This window comes from Elephantulus edwardii, unplaced genomic scaffold, assembly GCF_000299155.1.
Source record: "Elephantulus edwardii isolate Elephantulus edwardi_28Jun2011 unplaced genomic scaffold, EleEdw1.0 scaffold00094, whole genome shotgun sequence".
NCBI lineage: Eukaryota > Metazoa > Chordata > Mammalia > Macroscelidea > Macroscelididae > Elephantulus > Elephantulus edwardii.
The window spans coordinates 11,484,362-11,501,157 of record NW_006399844.1 but is presented as its reverse complement, the minus strand read 5'-3'; the positions used below and the strand labels follow the sequence as shown (position 1 = coordinate 11,501,157).

The window sequence follows — 16,796 nt, the reverse complement described above, 5'->3', positions numbered from 1 at the left end:
AAGCTAGATGGCTGTGATGTGCCATCAAGTTGGAAGCAACTCTTAGCTCACCCTCCAGCGGGTTTTCAGAGGCGATAAATTATACAGGAGGAGACTGCCCATCCTTCTTCTGCAGAACAGTTGGCAGATTTAAAACTCTTGCCTTTTGGATTGCAGTGCAGCTTCTTACCATTAGGCCACCAGAGCTCCCAACTGAGCTAAGTACTCCCGTCCATGTGGCCAGCCTTTCTCACAGGTGGACAGGTGTGTAGCCCTGAGGTCCTCAGAACATCAGGGGGTGCTGGGGGTGGATCCCAGAGCTGCCCTGTTGACCCCTGTGCAGTCCAGTGAATGATTCCAGCCAGAGCCACCCTTGGACTTATCCCTGGCCTGCCCCACCAGCTCTGGGAGGCCAGGCCACTAAATAGTTGTAGGATGAGGAGGACAAATAATATCTGGGGGCCTCAGAGCAGAGTTGCCACCAATCCCAGGGCCAGGCCACTGAGGGGGCCTTTCTGTCACCCGTGGCCCCACTCCTACAGGCAGAGTCTTTGGCCAGGGTCCTGAGCTCCAGCCCTAGCTCCTGTATGTTCTTCACAAAGAAAAAAAAATCTTCAAGTCTCAAGAGTACAACTCCAAGCCTCTGGTCTTACTCAGTCACCCCTAAAGAAGGCGGCTTCTCACCACCCCAGGAGATCGAGAATCTACAGGTCCTCTGTGCAAACTCAGCCTTTGCAGCACACACCAGCTCCTAGCGCCACCTGTCCTGGGGAGTAACCAGGGCCACCCCCACCTCATACCTCGGCAGGCTCCTTGCTGCGGCTTGGGTGTTCCTCTGGCCCAGCTTTGGTGTCTCCCACGCTCTGCCCAGCTCCAACCAGCCCCGGAGAGCCCTCCCTCCCACCAGGACCTTTGCTCTGAGCCAACCCCTTTCCAGATTGTTTTCTCTTCTGGTAAATATTGACAGGCGCATCCGGTTAAACATTGATATGGGGGGCCAAAAGCCCCCTTTCTACCCAGGCCCCTAATCCTGAGGCAGACCCCAGAAGCCCGCAGGTTTGGGTCTGAACCGAACCTGGAGGAAGGAGGTGCAGGAGACAATAGGGGAAGCTGGGCCTGGGCCCTACACGGGGCTGTGCCAGCCAGGCGCAGAAGCTACATTACCTGCCCAAGGTCAGAACTGGGTTCAGGGTCACATCTAGCTACATGCTTCCAAGGTCCTCTCCTCTCCCCCAAGTCTGCCTTCCTGACTCCAGGAGAGGAAAAGGGAGGTTGCAGGAGCCCAGGAGAGAATGCCCACCCCTGACCCCTAAAACACAGGATCCTAGTTGGCTGTCTGAATCCTGGGTGGGGAGAGGCAGCTTTAGTAGCATCCTATCTCTTTGGGAGTGAGCTCTGGTCGTAACGAGTTGCACTACCAACCCAAAAGCAGGAAGTTCAAATCTACCAGCTGCACTGTGGGAGAAAGATGGGCAATCTCCTCCCATGTGATCTGCAGCCTCTGAAAATCTGCTTAAGGGTCAGTTATGAGTCAGTTTTTGCTCGAAGGCACATCACCACCTCCACCTCACTGGGAGCAATGAGGGTTCTGGAAGCTGCACTGGGGCTGCAAGAACCAACACCCACAGCCCAAGCCATCCAAAGAGTCGTGGTCAGGTCACTGTGTCCCCTCTAGCCTTCTCCACTGACCCGGAAATTGTGAAGCCTCAACTGGGCCTATCCAGGCACCAAGAACAGCCTCACTCGTTCCATGGCTCTTCTAAAGGATTTATTGTTCCTATTTACATCTATTGCAAATAGTGAAGAGGCAGCGGGGGCCAAGCCTCAGACTTCATCTTGGCTCCAGTGAGAAGACCACGGGGGGGCCTTGGTCCTCCGTCCCCTGGGAGAGACCTGAGATGCAGGGTGACTCCTCCTGCCCCTTCTCTCCAGGTTCCTCAGGGTACAGGGACCCTGCACCCCTTCAGAGAGGTCCTGGGCCTCAGTGCTGCCTCCTCAGCTCAAGGCACAAACACTGTGGGTGGAGGTGGGCAGGCAAGGCATGGGGTCATGCCTGGCAGGCACCAGCTAGCCTAGCCCATCTCCCCTCCCCTGGTGTGGACGCTTACCCCTAGACCAAGGCCCTGAACTCTTGGGCCAAGGCCAGCCCCCCCCCCCAGAGGCTGGAGTCCAAGCACCTCAGTGTGCTGAAGCTGGGCAGCATCCCTGTCCTTGCACAGCAAGGACAGAGAGCATCCACCAAGGGTGGCCTTGGCTGCAGACCAGCTGGGAAAGGCCGGCTTCCCTTTCCCAGCTTCCCTTCCCCTTCCCGGAGCTCAGCTCCATGTGGACCCAGAGGGCAAAACCAGGAGAACAAAGACTCTTAAGTCCAAGAGAAAGGATGCTGTCCCTCTTACTGTCCCCTTCCACCTGGGGCAGCATTTCCCAAGCCATGGATACTTGTGAAAACCTTCTGACAGTCAGCCTGGGTGGCTTCTGAGGGTTCAGAAACCCGAGCACAGCCCACCTGGAGGCCCCAGATGGAAGGCCACACAGGGACAGGGGTCTCAGGCCTGCTCTGCAGGGAACAGAGAGGACACTGAGGGTGGGGGGATGGGCTCCAAGGGGTGTAGCCAGCTCCATGCTGCTGCTCAGCTTATGCCAGCAGGCGGATAACCCCATTGTCCGAGCCCAGCAAGAGGTGGCGCTTGGTGGGCAGCAAGGCCAGGCTGGTCAGGGTGCCTCGGAAGTTCTCGGAGCTGAGTTTGGTGGTGGCCTGAGAGGGAGGCTCAAGCAGGGAGCAGACACCGATCTTGTTGGCCACTGTGCCAGTGACCACCTCGCTGCCGTACAGGTCAAAGGTGTGGATGGGGTCGGATGCCGACTTGTAGTGATGCGTGGGCTTCTGCTCCAGCTCCTTCCAGACGGTCAGGGAATGGTCAGAGGAGGAGCTGACCAGGATGCTGCCTTCAACCGCCTACCCAGAGAGAGAACAGCTTCAGTGCAGGCTGAACCTACAGAGTCCCGGTATTTTTCCCAAGCCCTCCTACAGCATCTGACCAGGAAGATGGCCTCCTGAGTGGATGGATACACGAGGTTGTTACTATCCTAATCATCACTATAGTTTGAGACATTCCTACAGGTTACATAGACATTTCATCTTCACATTACACATTTCATCTTCAGGACTACTTGGTGAGATAAATACTGTTGTCCTCATTTTATTGAGAGGAAAAATTGAGGCTTACACAGGCTTTAAGAGGCTAAAAATTCAGCCCAACTTTACACAGTCAGTAAATGGCAAAATCAGCTGACCCAAATCCTCCTGGCCTTTTCTTAGAAAGTCTTAATTTAAAAGGCACTTGGAGACCAGGGCCCTGTGGCCCTGAAAGAAGCCGGGGCAGCCTGCCCTCAACACTGGTAGTACATGTCCCTGTCCTCCATCCAGGACCAGGAGGAGTCTCAATTTCTAAAATAAAAAGGTCCTCCCACAGGTCGCCTTGTGCCCTCCCTGGGGCCTGTGGTTGAGAGTTATAAGTGGAGGAGAAGGGGGGCAGGATTTCCTGCACAGGCCTGTCCTTGCCCACTCAGGGTTAGTGCAGCGAAGGGCATGAGTCCTTCTCAGAGGGCTAGGGAGCAGTAAACAGCCTCTGAACTGAGCTTTATTTAATCTGAACTAGGTCACGGACAGGGCCCGACCCCTGATCCTCCAAGCAAGACAAATATGGACAAGAGTTACTCATTAGAACATCTCCAGGAGGCACTGGGGTCAGTTCTGCCCCCTTGCTCCCGCCCCCACAGTCTGTTTCCTGCCCAGGCTGCTGTGGTACAGTTAGCACCTGAGCTGGCCCAGAAGGGCCACCCTCCCTGTCCACTTGTCCTTGGACAGGTGTCAGAAGAGGCCCTCGCTGGAACGTGAGCTGCAGCCCAGCTAGGCTGCGAGGAAGAGGGGCATGAGGAGCTTCACCTTGATCTGCAGGATGTCCCCCTCATGGGCTGGCCAGCCCCGCAGAACCAGGCCCGTGCGGGTGTCCAGGAGCACCATGAAGCCCGAAGAGAAGCCAGCCACGACGCTGCGGCCGCTGGGGCTGACGGCCAGGGAGCGGACAAGGCCCGGATTTAGCCCACCACCCAGGCGGAACTCATGCTGCAGGCAAAGGAGACCAAGTTAGAGGCAACTCCTGCCCACCCACTTCTCCCTACCGGTGCTACCCACCACCCGATCACACAAAGCAGGCGGGCGGAGCCTCTGCCCCCTGCCAAGGGCAGTGAAAAATCCAGTATCCTTCCCCTGCCTCCATTCCCCTAGCCTCACAGGCCAGAGTTACAGACCAGGATTTCCTGCCATGGGTGATCTGTCTCCACAGGGACACACAGGGCGTCCATGGGCTGTCTCTCTTCATGGGTCCCCCTCCCTGCCAGGTCCTGGGAAGATGGCTGCCCCTGCTGACCTGCAGGCCAGGCTTCCTGCAGTCCACAAAGCGCAGGGTAGAGTCGGAGCTGGCCATGGTGATACTGGTGTGTGGGGCAGGCATGACGGCCACGGCGGTCAGCGGCACCCGACTGTCTGACGGCTCCACTGTGCGAAGGGGCTTCCCTGGGAGCAAGCAGGCAAGGCAGTGGATCTGGGACCCTGGCCCCTTACTCCCATTCGGTGCCCCGGTCTCCTCCAGACCTCCCTCCCCAGGCTCCCCAGGCCCATCAGAAAAGCCCTGGAGATGTTTCTTTACTCTTCTTCCTGCTTTCATGGCAGTGCCATGCCCTTGTCCCCAGAAGAACCTCATCTTCACACAGCACCCCCAACAAATGTCACCTCCAGGCCACTCCCACACTAATCTATCCTTCTCACCTTTTCAACCATGTTTCTCCCTCCAAGGCCAAAGAATAAGCAACAGCTTTCCAAACAAACACTACAAGGTATACATTAAACTAAACTCCTACATGTGTTATCCTCTGAACTGAGTCTCGTAAGACAGAGGGATAAGTTACAATCAGGGAACTCTCGTGGTCTAGTGGTAAGGAGCTGTGTTGCCTACTCAAAGGTACATGGTTTGAGTGCACCAGCTGCTCTGTGGGAGGAAGACAGGCAATCTCCTCCTTTTTGATTTACTGCCTCTGAAAACCTACTGGACGGTCAGCTATGAGTCAATTCTGACTTGACAGCACATAATAACAAGAAAGTAACTTCCTCAAGGCAAGTTATCAAGAAAGTTGCTGCAGCCAATTCAAACTCAAATAACTAATAAGTCTGCTCTCAAGGGAGCTTTGGTGGCCAAGGAGCTGAGCTACCAATCCAAAGACGCATGGTCTGAAACCACCAGAAAGATGAGCAATCTCCTCCTCTGTGATTCACTGCCTCTGAAAATCTGCTGGGGGATCAGGTATGAGTCAGTTCCAACTTAGCAGCAATGACAACACAGCTCCTCTATGTGGTCTCTACAAACACAAAGAACATTATGACCCAACTCTCCCACCCTCAGGCCCTATACCCGGGCCTACGGGGGCACCACAGGAAGGCAGCAGCAGAACAGGCCTCACCTGGGCCAGCTCACCTGTGAAGGGGTCCCAGATGTGCACGGCCCCGTCACAGCTCACCACGTACTGTGGGGCCTCAAGCTGGCCCACGTAGAAGACACTCTTGCGGTGCTGGGCATAGACCAGGCGTGGGGCTGTTTCGCTGGTCCCGTCCCCGTAGTTGTAGAGTGGCCAGAGGCGCACTGTCCGGTCCTTGCTGCCACTCAGGAAGAAGTCCTCACTGCTCAAGGGCGCCACACACTTGACAGCCCCCGAGTGGCCAGGGAAGCTCTGCAGGCGGATCTGGTGGAAGTGGAAGTGGGCGTCCTGCTGGCTCACGCCAATCTCGTACTGCCAGTACGCCAGCCAGTTCCCGCTCAGCCCGTGTACGCTGCGTGGCAACTCCCGCTTCAGGGCGTGGTCCTCACTGCCTCCACTCAGGCCCCTGCCACCCACCCCCGGGATGGAGCCCAGCAGGCCAGGGCTCTCAAGCTGAGAGTCTGTGGGGATCTGGATTCGATTCCCAATCAGGACACTCCCAAAGGTCCCTGAGTGACCATCATCCTGAAGACTACCCCCGCAATGGGGGTCCCAATCAGGGCCAGAGGTGGGCACGGCAGGCTCCACGCTGGCAGGGCTCTGAGTGCTGGGGCTGATGCTCTCCAAATACAGTCCCGCCAGCTCCCCAACTAGCTCGTGGTTGGGAACGATCTTCCGGATGATGTCACCTACAAGGGAGCAACAGAGGCCCTACAATCAGGGAAGTCTGCAGGGAGCCGCCGCCACCCACCCAAGGGCTTGGGAACCACAGGAGGCTGGGCAGCTAGGGGCTATCACTGACCAAGTGACTCTTCATCTCTGAGCCTCCCTAGTAAACGCAGAGCTGTTCACTCAGCACAAATGAAGACAGAAGTGTCTACCAAATGCACTGGGTATCATGTTAGGACCAGAAAAAGAACAGCAAACAGGACAGCTGGTTCTCTACCCTCACAGAGCTTACATCTCAACAGAGGAGTGACAGATGTACCTAACTACAGATGACACATGTAAATTCTTGGCATGGACTAGTCTGTATGAATAAAAAGTCTGCTGCTATCTGGTCAGTTTTGCCTTATGGTTACCCCCTGTGTTACAGAGTAGAACTGCTTTATAGGGTTTCTTGGCTGTAATGTTTATGAAAGAGATTGCCAGGCCTTTCTCCGCAGTGTTGCCAAGTGGGTTCACTCTTTCAGTTAGCAGTCGAGCACACACCCGTTGTACCACTCAGGTACTTTGGTCCATACAGGCACTCTGCAAAAGGCAGCTATTACTCTCAGGATGATGTTTCTTCTCAGAAATGAGACTTCTGAGGCTGTCACAGGTCCACTAACTCCTCTTTCCCTCTCCAACTGCTAAGGAGACAGAATATCACAGGCTTTATCTTTCTAACTAAAGCTCAGTCTCTTTTTACGTATCTCGTTGGGAGTCAGTGTGCGAGATGAACTCTTTTTAGCTCTGATCCAGAAATATTGTACATAGTACCCACTGTTGTTTCTGGGGGCAGGGGAAGCATGGAGGTTCCCCCAGGAAGAAAAGTCATGAAGTCTGTCTATGGGATTCCCCCAGAGAGTATAGTCATGAAGTCTGTCTACAGGGGCCCCCTAGGGGACAGGAGTCACGAAGTCAGTCTATGAGGCCCACCCAGGGGAGGGACATAGCCATGACGTCTGTCCAGTGAGCACAGCATGGCAGTACCCAGAAGGCAGGAGAAAGGCACATAGATTGTGTACGCCATTTCCAAGGTGAACACCTTCTGCAGCTCATCCAGCAGGCCGGGGTCCACTGGCCGCTGCTGCCCATCAGAGAAGGCCACTTCTGGCAGCTGGCCCTCACCACGACCCGTAGGATCCAGCTTCAGATCCTGGTGGCAAGAAGCCCGGGGAGTTATTTGTATGTCCTGTGTCCACTCCAGCCCACCCTAGCCAGGCAAGCAGGTCAACCCACCTGATGCTGAAGCTCATGCAGCTGGGAGAAGACTTGAAAGAAGGTGGCCACGGGCTCGCTCAGGTGCTGCTGGACCATCTCCTGCCCAATGCGCAGGCAGATCAGGGCAATGAGGCTGATGGTCTTCACACACAAAACAGTCCGGGCCTGCGCACCACTTGGGAACCTGGAAAGTTAAGCTCATGAGCCCAGTGCCCATCTCTGCAGGACTGACCCAGCAGCTCCTATGAGCTTTTCAAGACCAACTGGTCTAAACTACATGAGGAAAACAAGGCAGGGAAAAAAGGGGTGGCTTGTTCTGGGTCACAGAGTTAGAATCAGAGCCTGGAATACCTTGCACCCAAAAAAAACTAAACCATGCCCCAGGCCCTCATGTTCATTACAATTTACAAGAAACCCACATGTCAAGAATAGAACTGAGCTCCACAAGGTTTTCTTGGCTGCCATTAGGAAAACAGACTGCCAAACCTTTCTTCCACAGCACCTCTTAGGTGTGTATTCAAACTGTCAAACTTCCAGCGAGCAGCTAAGTGGGAAGTGTTCATGGTACTCAGGGGCTCTCCTGACACCCATCCGGCAGCACTTCCTCTCCCTCAAGCTTCCCAGCCCCGCCTCGGGCTCCCTTGGCTGGCTGCTCCCAGCACAGAGGGACTGGGCAGAAGCTCACCCCGTGACGAGGGAAGTAAGGAAGCTGAGCACAGGCAGCAGGATCTCATGGCTGATACGGGGCAGGATGTCCATCAGGGTGGTGTCCGAGAGGTACACAATAATCTTCTGGGTCAGCGTCACCGCTGCCAGCAGCCCGGCTTCCTTGCGGCTATTCAGTCGGCTGGGGCCTGAAGTGCTGCTAGGGGCCACCTAGGGCCACAGAGCACATGAGGGCAAGGCGGCCTCCAAGATCCCCCTTCATCCCCCAGAGCAGCTATTGGATCCTTCAGCCTCCCCTCCTGGGCCTGTCTGATCCCCTTCATCCCCTGGAGACTCAGAGCAGCCATTGGTTTCCTCAGCCTCCCTTCCCCAATCCCCCTCATCCCTGAGGGACCACAGGGCAGCCGTCAGATTCCTCGGCCTCCCCTCCCCAGGTATGATCCCGTTCATCCCTCAGGGACCACAGGGCAGCCGTCAGATTCCTCGGCCTCCCCTCCCCAGGTATGATCCCGTTCATCCCTCAGGGACCACAGGGCAGCCGTCAGATTCCTCGGCCTCCCCTCCCCAGGTATGATCCCGTTCATCCCTCAGGGACCACAGGGCAGCCTTCAGATTCCTCGGCCTCCCCTCCCTGGGTCTGCCTGATCAATGACTGACCAGGTAGCTGATGTAGGGCAGGTACTGGTAGGTGAGAACAGGCTCCCCGTACAGGTGGGCGATGTGGAGGAGGCAGCTGAGCACAGGGGCAGACACGACATCACCCAGCACTGGCCTCTTCTGATAGATGTTGCCAGCACTCAGTGGAGGACTCTCGCCACTGCTCACCGTAAACTGCTGCCTAGTGGGCCCTGCCAAGGGGGAACCAATAGCCTTGAGTAGCTGGCGGAGAGCGAGAGAGGCCCGCCTTGTGGGGACAGAGGTGACTGCTCATACAAACTACAACTTCAGGTCTGCTCATGCCCCGCTTAGAGAAGGAAGGAGCCCAGGACCTGGAAGGAAGGACCTCTAAAGATGGTGGAGGATGGGTGGAGGACATGGGAGGAAGCCCGCTCCAACACAGACCACAGTCCTTACCAACGTAACAAGAAGTCAACAGGCGGAGCAGGTTCCGGGCCACGTGGCGGGAGGCCACGGTTGGGCCGAGCTTGGCGGACAGCCAGCGGACCATCTTGCAGGCTGTGTCTGCAGGGCAGGAGCAGACCCTGAACTCATCAGACAGCAGTGGCTTGTCACTGTTCCCACCCAGCCTCTCTGGCTGCAACAACTTCACTCGTCACGCCACACGACCACCACCTCCACTTCCCAGGCCCTTTGAGACCCTAGGTTCGAAGCTGCTTCAGCTTCTGTCCACAGGTACAACTTGCAGTAGGGTTACCCTTTCAGAGAAGCAGCCTTGAATTGTTTAATGAGACCTGTAGAGGTCCTGGTTACTGCTTCTTGTGGCCTCTTCTCCCTCCTCTCTCCCCTCTGCTGTCATGTCCACCCACGTTGGCCTTTTACTGATGGAACCAGGACAGCCTACCTGTCTTGTATATGCTGAAAAACCTGGTAAGCTCCTCCCATTCCCGACCTTGCCATTTCTACCTGGCAACTTGTTACTTTCAGGAAAGCCTTCTACCACCTGAAGGGAGATACGGTGGCCTAATGGCTAGGTTGTACTGTCGAATCAAAAAGAGGCAGTTCAAATCCACCAGCTGATCCACAGACCAAAGATGGGCAATCTCCTCTTGTGAGATTTACAGCCTCTGAAAACCTCTTGGAGAGTCAGCTATGAGTTGGTTCTAACGCGACAGTACCAACTTGTTCTACTGTTGCTGTGTGCCATCACTGATCTACTACTGGGGGAAAAACATCTTGTGCCCTATTTCATAAGCCCTCCAACCAACTCAGATGCCAATCTGCCTGACTCATGGAATTGTGTACGTTACATTCTCTCTGCCAGGTGCAGAGAATTCCGTATTCCTGTTACAGTCTGTGGGTCTAACTCCACAGGAGTAACTCTAAGCAGGTGCTCGGCACAGAGAAGGTGCACAACACATACTGGTGTGTGAGAGGCAGGAGCACTGGGCTAACCCTGCTGGCCCAAGGACTTACCAAGTAGGATCTTCTGTTCTTTGCCCTCGGACTGCTCAGCCAATGGCTCCTCCTCTTCCTCCCCATCTCTCCCGCCGCTGGCCACCACCGTATCCATGGACAGCACCGTGTCGGACAGGGTGAGCTCAGATGCCCCGTTGACCTCGTCCTGCTCCACCCCCTCCTCCTCCAACACCACACAGCCGTCTTCCTCCTCTTCCTCCTCCTCCGAGCCCTCACTCTGTTTCAAGTCCTGACTGCTGTCCCCTGACTGAAGGCTGCTCTTGTCCACAGGGGCCCCTGCCTCATCAGCAGCCTGCTCCTCGCCCAGGGAGGTCTCGCTGGTGCTGCTCTTGTCACTCAGCCGACCCAGGCTCACAGCCTCTGCCTCCTGGGGCTGCGGAGACTCAGCCACATAGAGCCCGGCCTGGAAGTCCTCGGTCTCAGGGAGGTCGGCCTGATCATGGAAGCTGACACCGGATGTGTAGTCTGGCAGCCCAAGGCCCGAGGAGGCAGGCGGCTCACCATCCATCTGAATCTCCTCCTCAAAGGAACAGGCACCTGGCCCAGCCCCCGGCAGCCCCCTCTCCTCATCCTCGGCAGCCCCCGCCAAGCCCTTGCTTTCCTCCTGGGAGGCCTCGGCCCCAGCCAGCACCTGCAGGACATGTGGCAGCAGGTGGACCAGAAAGGCCTGCAGGCCCAGCCGCACCATAAGCTGGGCCACAAAGCAATCTGTGTACAGGTAGAAGCGGCCATGGAGCCAGCAGGGGCTCTCATAGGCCCCTATGAGAGGCTTCAGCAAGTACTTGTTGGCATTTTTGGGGCCTAGGGCCTTGGCAACAGGTTCAAACAGGTACCAGGCCGTGTACACAGCCGTGTGCTCCTCGGACATGAGGGACAGCACAAAAGGCAGCAGGATCTCAAGGCCCTCAGGGGTAATGTCACTCAGCACTGCACCCAGCTGCTGCCACAGGGCAAACACCAGCTCACGCCCCTGGGCCTCGTCCTCCACGCGCCGTGCCTGGTACAGGAGGATGAACTTGTGCAGTGCAGGGAAGTACGGAGGGAAAGGAACAATGGAGCTGAACGGGCTAAGCAACTGGGCCGGGCAGGGTGGGGGCAGTCCCCGGGACACGGGTTGGTACTCAAATAGTGGATCCAGCTGGCTCTTCTCCCCAACTACAGGGCCTTGGGGTCCGCTCAGTTGCAGCAACAAATTCAAAACAGGCTGCAGAGACACAGGGACCTCTTTGAGGTGGCGTGTGCAAAGTCCTCGCACGGCCTCAAAACGTACCCACAAAGGTGCATCAGGCTGCAACGTCCGGACCCTGGTGGCAAAGACCATCTCAGCCAACAGCACCCCGAGTGCCTGCATGTCCCGATGAAAGAGGGCCTGCAGCTGCACAGGCAGCTGGACTTGGAGCTGCTCAGGCATCTCCAGGTGGCCACCCAGGCCTTTGGTCAAGAAATTGCCCAGTTTCTCCAGCTCCTCCAGCGCCTGCATGGGATTGAAGCCTTCTGGGAGAAGGATCTTTCCCTCTTCACTCTCCCCAGGGTCAGTCCCGGCTTTGCTCCTGCGGCCTGCGCGAGAGGATGAGGGAACTGAGAAAGGCAGGAGGCCAGGGGTCACTTGGCTGGAGACGGAACCTGGCTGGTCACTCACTTTCCCCGTGAGGGAGATAGAATCCAGAGCTTCCGTGGCCTGCTCCAAGTCATCCTCCCCCATCGCAGGCCTGTCCCTCGTCCAACCAGCCTCACATGGAGTGGCCTCCAAAACCATCCTTCCCATCCCATTTGTCAGCTGTCCTGGGAAGTCCTCCTGGCCTGTGGTTTCCTGGATGGGCTGGACAAACAGCTTGGGTATGAGGGGAGGTTCAGGGGTAAGGGTAGATGTACCAGCCAGCCGCTGAGGGTGCGGCTGGTCAAAGAGCTGCACTACGCCATAGCTGGTCAGGTGGGTGTGGGCATCTACCAGGTGGAGACACACGTTTTTCTCCTTCACAGCCTCTTTGCCCTGAAGCTTGTAGCCGAAGGTGAGGTCAATCCAGTGATGCAGGTCCTGGGACACCTCTCGGCTCTCCAACAGCGCCCGGTGGGCGGCCACAAACTCCTCGTTAGAGCTGCACCATGCCGGTACATCCAGATCAGGCATGTCCGGGTGGATGGAACAGAAGATAGAGGGGTCAGTGTAGAACTCGGGGATGCACTCATCCGGGGTCCAGTTTTGCATGCGCTCCATGCTGGCGGGGTATTCATGGGGCTCCCACTGTGCCCGGACATGACCGCAGAGCACCGACCGGGGTGTGCGCCGAGCTTTGTACACATAGTAGGTGATGTCGGAGAGCACGTCTGAGATGTGATGGGGCACATGAGGTGGCTCCCCACCGCCTGCACCCCCTGCTACAAACGCCTGCCGTGTCATCTCATACGTAAAGTCCAACTGCTTATCCCCCTTATTGAGGCGGAACTTGGACTTCCGCAGGTCTCGAAAGCGGCCGTGGGGTGTGGTAAAGTCCACCACCCAGGGCAGCACTGGGTGATAGTTAGGATCTCCTTGTCGCCGGCCTGCCAGCCGATTCAGCTGCATGAGGTAGTAGAAGTTGCTGATGCGGCCATGGACCCAGTCTAGGACAAGGTTTCTAAGTTCTTCCTTGCAGACGGGACACCCAGGCCCCGCTCTCTGCTCCTCTACAGGCTTCGTGCCTGTTCCATCCCCTGCTACAGAGGTCTCTTGGCCCTCATCATCCTCTGGCCTCTCATAAGCACCCAAGTCCAATCGGAGCTCACTGCAAAGCTTCTCATCCACAGCGATGTGGTGCAAAGACAGGGCTCCGCAGGCCAGCCCCTGGCGGTGACAGGCATCCATGGCCCGCAGCACACGGAACAGAATGAAAAGCACCTTAGCTTGGCTGTTGGTCAGCTTGGCAGGACTGAAGGTGACCACATCATGCAGGGAGAACTGGACATAAGGATGTACTACATACAGCATCTCTGGTGACTCCAGCAGGGCTTCCGCTCGTAAAAGACTAGGGCAGGTCGGACTACCTCCAGGGGGACATGGTGCCTCTCTGGCATATGATGGGCATTGAGTAGCTTCACCCACTGGCATGAAGGTGCAACCATAGACCTTTTGCAAAGCCTGCCTAACTAAGTCTAGGGCAGGGGCAGCTGAGGGGGCAGGGCTATGGCTATAGGGCCGTCCATAAGTGTGGTATGCATGGCGCCACAAGTTGCGACAATTCTGGGCAACCACATCCTGCATGAAGCGAGTGAGGGTCTCAGAGCAGCAGGACCCCTCCTCAAAGGGCAGATCCCCGCCCAGGGGGTAGGAAAGCCTCCGTTTTCGGAGCCCGTGCACCTCCACGCGCGTCCAGCCCGGGGGCAGCCTCTGCACTGAGCGCTGCAGAAGAGTTCTGATTTCCGTCTCACCCAGGCCCTCGGCCCGGGGGCAGGGTCCCTGGGGTAGCCGGCGCTCTCGGAGGCTGGCCAGCCACCGCACGGGCACTAGGGCCACCACGTGGGAGCCCACGGGGGCCGGGGCCAGCTGCCGTGCGTCTATGTTCAGGTCCCTTTGCACACTCCGGAGGAGGCTCTCCATGTCGGGGCGTGGGGGCGGGGACCAGCCTACAGACCTGGTAGCAGAAGCCACTTCCCGCCCTCTGCTCCCCTGGGCCATCCCCTCCTGGCCGCCTGGGGGCAGCGCGGGGCTGAGCCCAGTCACGGCCCTCCTCTCTACGGCTTCCGGGGTGCCAAGCCGGGCGGAGCGGATGGGAGAGGGAGAAGGGAGGGGGTGAAGACAACTAGAGTGGGCCAGAGGACAGAAGACGGGAGGACGAGGGTCGCTCTTACCCCTCAGAAGATGCTGCACTCCGAGCGCCGCGGGGCTGGGGCTGCAGGGCGCCAGCACCGGGCTCTACCGTGACGGGTCAGCTGACTCAGGTCACGTGATCGCCCCGGCACGGAAACAACCGCACGTGGCTCGAATGAGACGGATCAGGACCCGCCTCCTGCCGGCGCCACTACCGGGCTTGCGCCGGCGCCCAATCTGCCAACCTCTGCTTTTTCCTAACGTTGGCTTGCCTTCCTCCTGGGGCTGGAAGGCGGCCGCGGTGGACTTAAGGGAAGGGAGATGTTCAGCTACTCACGAGGTTCCCCTCCCCTGCTTCGTTCCTTGCGCGCCTGGAAGGGGACGGAGGGAGGGGAGGCTTTTCCCAGAGATCTAAGCCTTGAAAGGGCTGATCCCTACCCTCCGGTTTTGTAGATAAGAAAACTACAGCCCAAAAGAGGGGACAGATTAGCCACTCAGCCGCAACGCTAGAACTTTGACATCAAGTTCCTCAAGTATATTCATGCTACCGGTCCAAAAACAGAGCTTTTAATTTTCTAAAGCATCTCTTTCTTTGCATTCCATCTGGCTCGCATAACATTCTGTGAGCTAGAGAGAACGGTTATTATTGTTTATCTTTTACAGGTGTTGACCAAAAGACGCCAAAGAGGCTTTGCCCAGTTGGCAGAATGGAAGCTGAAAAAGCTTGATGCCCAGACATTCTGGCCTGGGGGCCCTGTCTCCTGACAATTCTTTTTAAAAAGAAGAAGAAAGAAAAGAAAGCTCTCTCTGCGATCTAAAGCAGAGAAGTGGCCACGATTCAGAATCCTGGGGATCATGGGAGGAAATGTTCCCCCAGGCTTCCTGTTGAAGATCTCCTGACTGTGGTGCCACAGAGCCAGCCTATGTGGTCAGAACCTCACAGATGCCATTGTGGCTGGGGAAGGATGGAGCACAGCATAGGGAACAGAAACCAAAGAGTTGGCACCAAAACGACATGATTTTGTTTGTTCGAGTTTGACTCCTAGTTGAAAGCTTTGCCTCATCTAAGTTTCATGGGGGGGGGGGGGAATGTCCCAGAACTAGCAACTAATAAAATTCTAGTGGCTTAGTCTCCAGTCAATTGTGCTGTGAACCAAAAGGCTGCATGTTTCCAGTGGTTCAAATCCACCACTGACTGAGTGAGGCAAGATGGGAATTCTCTTCCCTTTAGAATTTACAGCCTCACAAATCTGATGGAGATTCGCTATAAATTGGAACCAGCTCGATGAAAACAAATTAAGAAAAACTAAAGGCCAGTGTAATTTCGTGACAGAATTTTCATGCAGGAAACCCAGGTTTGATGCTTAGCCAAGGCACCTCATTAAGTAGGCATCTCTAGTATTGAGATGCCACTAGCATATATGTGTCAAGCCACCACAAATAGAGGTTTTCTCTTGCATTGATGCAAAATAAATAAATAAAAATGAAAAGGTGTTTCCAGAGTAAATTGAACTGGGAAGAAAGGTCTGGTCACCTAACCCAATGCAGTCAAGTAAATTTTTATTCAAAGTGACCCTCTAGGACAGAATAGAGCATCCCCAAAAGATTTCTAAGGCTGTAATCTTATGAGAACTGACTGCTACATCTTTCTCCTGTGAAATAATTGGTGGATTCAAACTGCTACCCTCTCAGTAGCTTAATATTTAACCACTGCACCACCAGGGCTTCTTGCCTGACCACCTACAATCTGAAAATCAGCCAGCAGAAACCCTGTGAATCATGACAATCATATCCCCAGCTGATTATGGGGATGGTGCAGGCTGAGGCAATGTTTCATTCCATTGTTACAAGGAGATGGTGGCCCACTTCATAGCAGCAGCTAATACAGAGAGCTGAAAAAAAAATGAAGACGGAACAGTGAACTACATGGAACCAAAAGGGCATTATCTGACCATAAACAAAACTCACAAGGCAGGAAGGGACAGGAAAGAAAGCTATATAGAAATGGAATCTAAGAAAGCAGGGAGGAAATGCTGTCACATTGAGAGGATTTCAACAAATGTTATAAAAGACAGATAAAATGTTGAGTGGAAAACAGGTTTGTTAAACTTCCACAGAAACCACACATATACACAAAACAACCTAGAAGGTAAGAATGGCTCAGCCTCTCAACGTGTTTGGTCCTATGACCCTGGACAGTTATAACTTACAAGCACCATTTAAGGGGCACTTACCATGAGGTAAGCAGTCCTGGTAGCATAGTGCATTCATTATGTGTTGGGCTGCTATCAGTTTCAATCAACCAGCTGCTCTACAAGAGAAAGATGAAGCAATCTCCTCCCAGAAATATTTACCGTCTCAGAAGCCATATGGAGGGTTATCATAGTCTACTTAATGCGGTGGGTTTGGTACCACAAGGTAGGAAAAAAGCTAAGCACTTTTTGCTTAATCTACACCACAAAAAGATGTGTTTATACCCAAGGAGGCAGACTACCTTAGGTAACTTCCATAAAATCATATAGTCAATAGATAGTAGCAGCCAGGATTTAAGCCTAGATCTATCTTATCCTAAACCCTTTTATTCCTTATTTATCTAACAGTTATGTGCCACTGTTTTCCCACCTGGGAAATGAAGTGCCCTGTGATAATTCCTCATCCCTAGCCTTGGTCTATTTGAGACCAAGAGACAGGTTTTGATGGTCAAGAAGTAGTGTCAGCTTCAACTGTTGTTGTTGTTGTTATGTGCCGTTGAGTCGCTTGCGACTCATAGCAACCCTATGTACAACAGCCCTAAACTCCGCTCTGTCCTGTG

The 16,796-nt window shown here is 55.2% G+C and overlaps 1 protein-coding gene across 2 annotated transcripts in view; it reads right to left on the bottom strand.

The window, feature by feature from the left end:
• Positions 1–2,405: 2,405 nt before the first annotated feature.
• Positions 2,406–16,796, bottom strand: part of WDR81 (WD repeat domain 81) — a 23,732-nt gene continuing 9,341 nt past the window's right edge. Inside the window, exons 1-10 of one of the 2 annotated variants that reach the window (XM_006891022.1) lie at positions 10,198–13,955; positions 9,178–9,285; positions 8,761–8,951; positions 8,123–8,313; positions 7,456–7,621; positions 7,207–7,372; positions 5,511–6,200; positions 4,410–4,555; positions 3,926–4,105; positions 2,615–2,935 (exon numbers count right to left, since the gene is read on the bottom strand). In XM_006891022.1, the coding sequence (XP_006891084.1) occupies positions 2,615–2,935; positions 3,926–4,105; positions 4,410–4,555; positions 5,511–6,200; positions 7,207–7,372; positions 7,456–7,621; positions 8,123–8,313; positions 8,761–8,951; positions 9,178–9,285; positions 10,198–13,852 (5,814 nt within the window). In that variant the 5' untranslated portion in view covers positions 13,853–13,955. Of the gene's footprint in view, positions 2,936–3,925; positions 4,106–4,409; positions 4,556–5,510; positions 6,201–7,206; positions 7,373–7,455; positions 7,622–8,122; positions 8,314–8,760; positions 8,952–9,177; positions 9,286–10,197; positions 13,956–16,796 lie in introns of those variants that run through there. The other variant, XM_006891023.1, reaches the window with a different exon arrangement.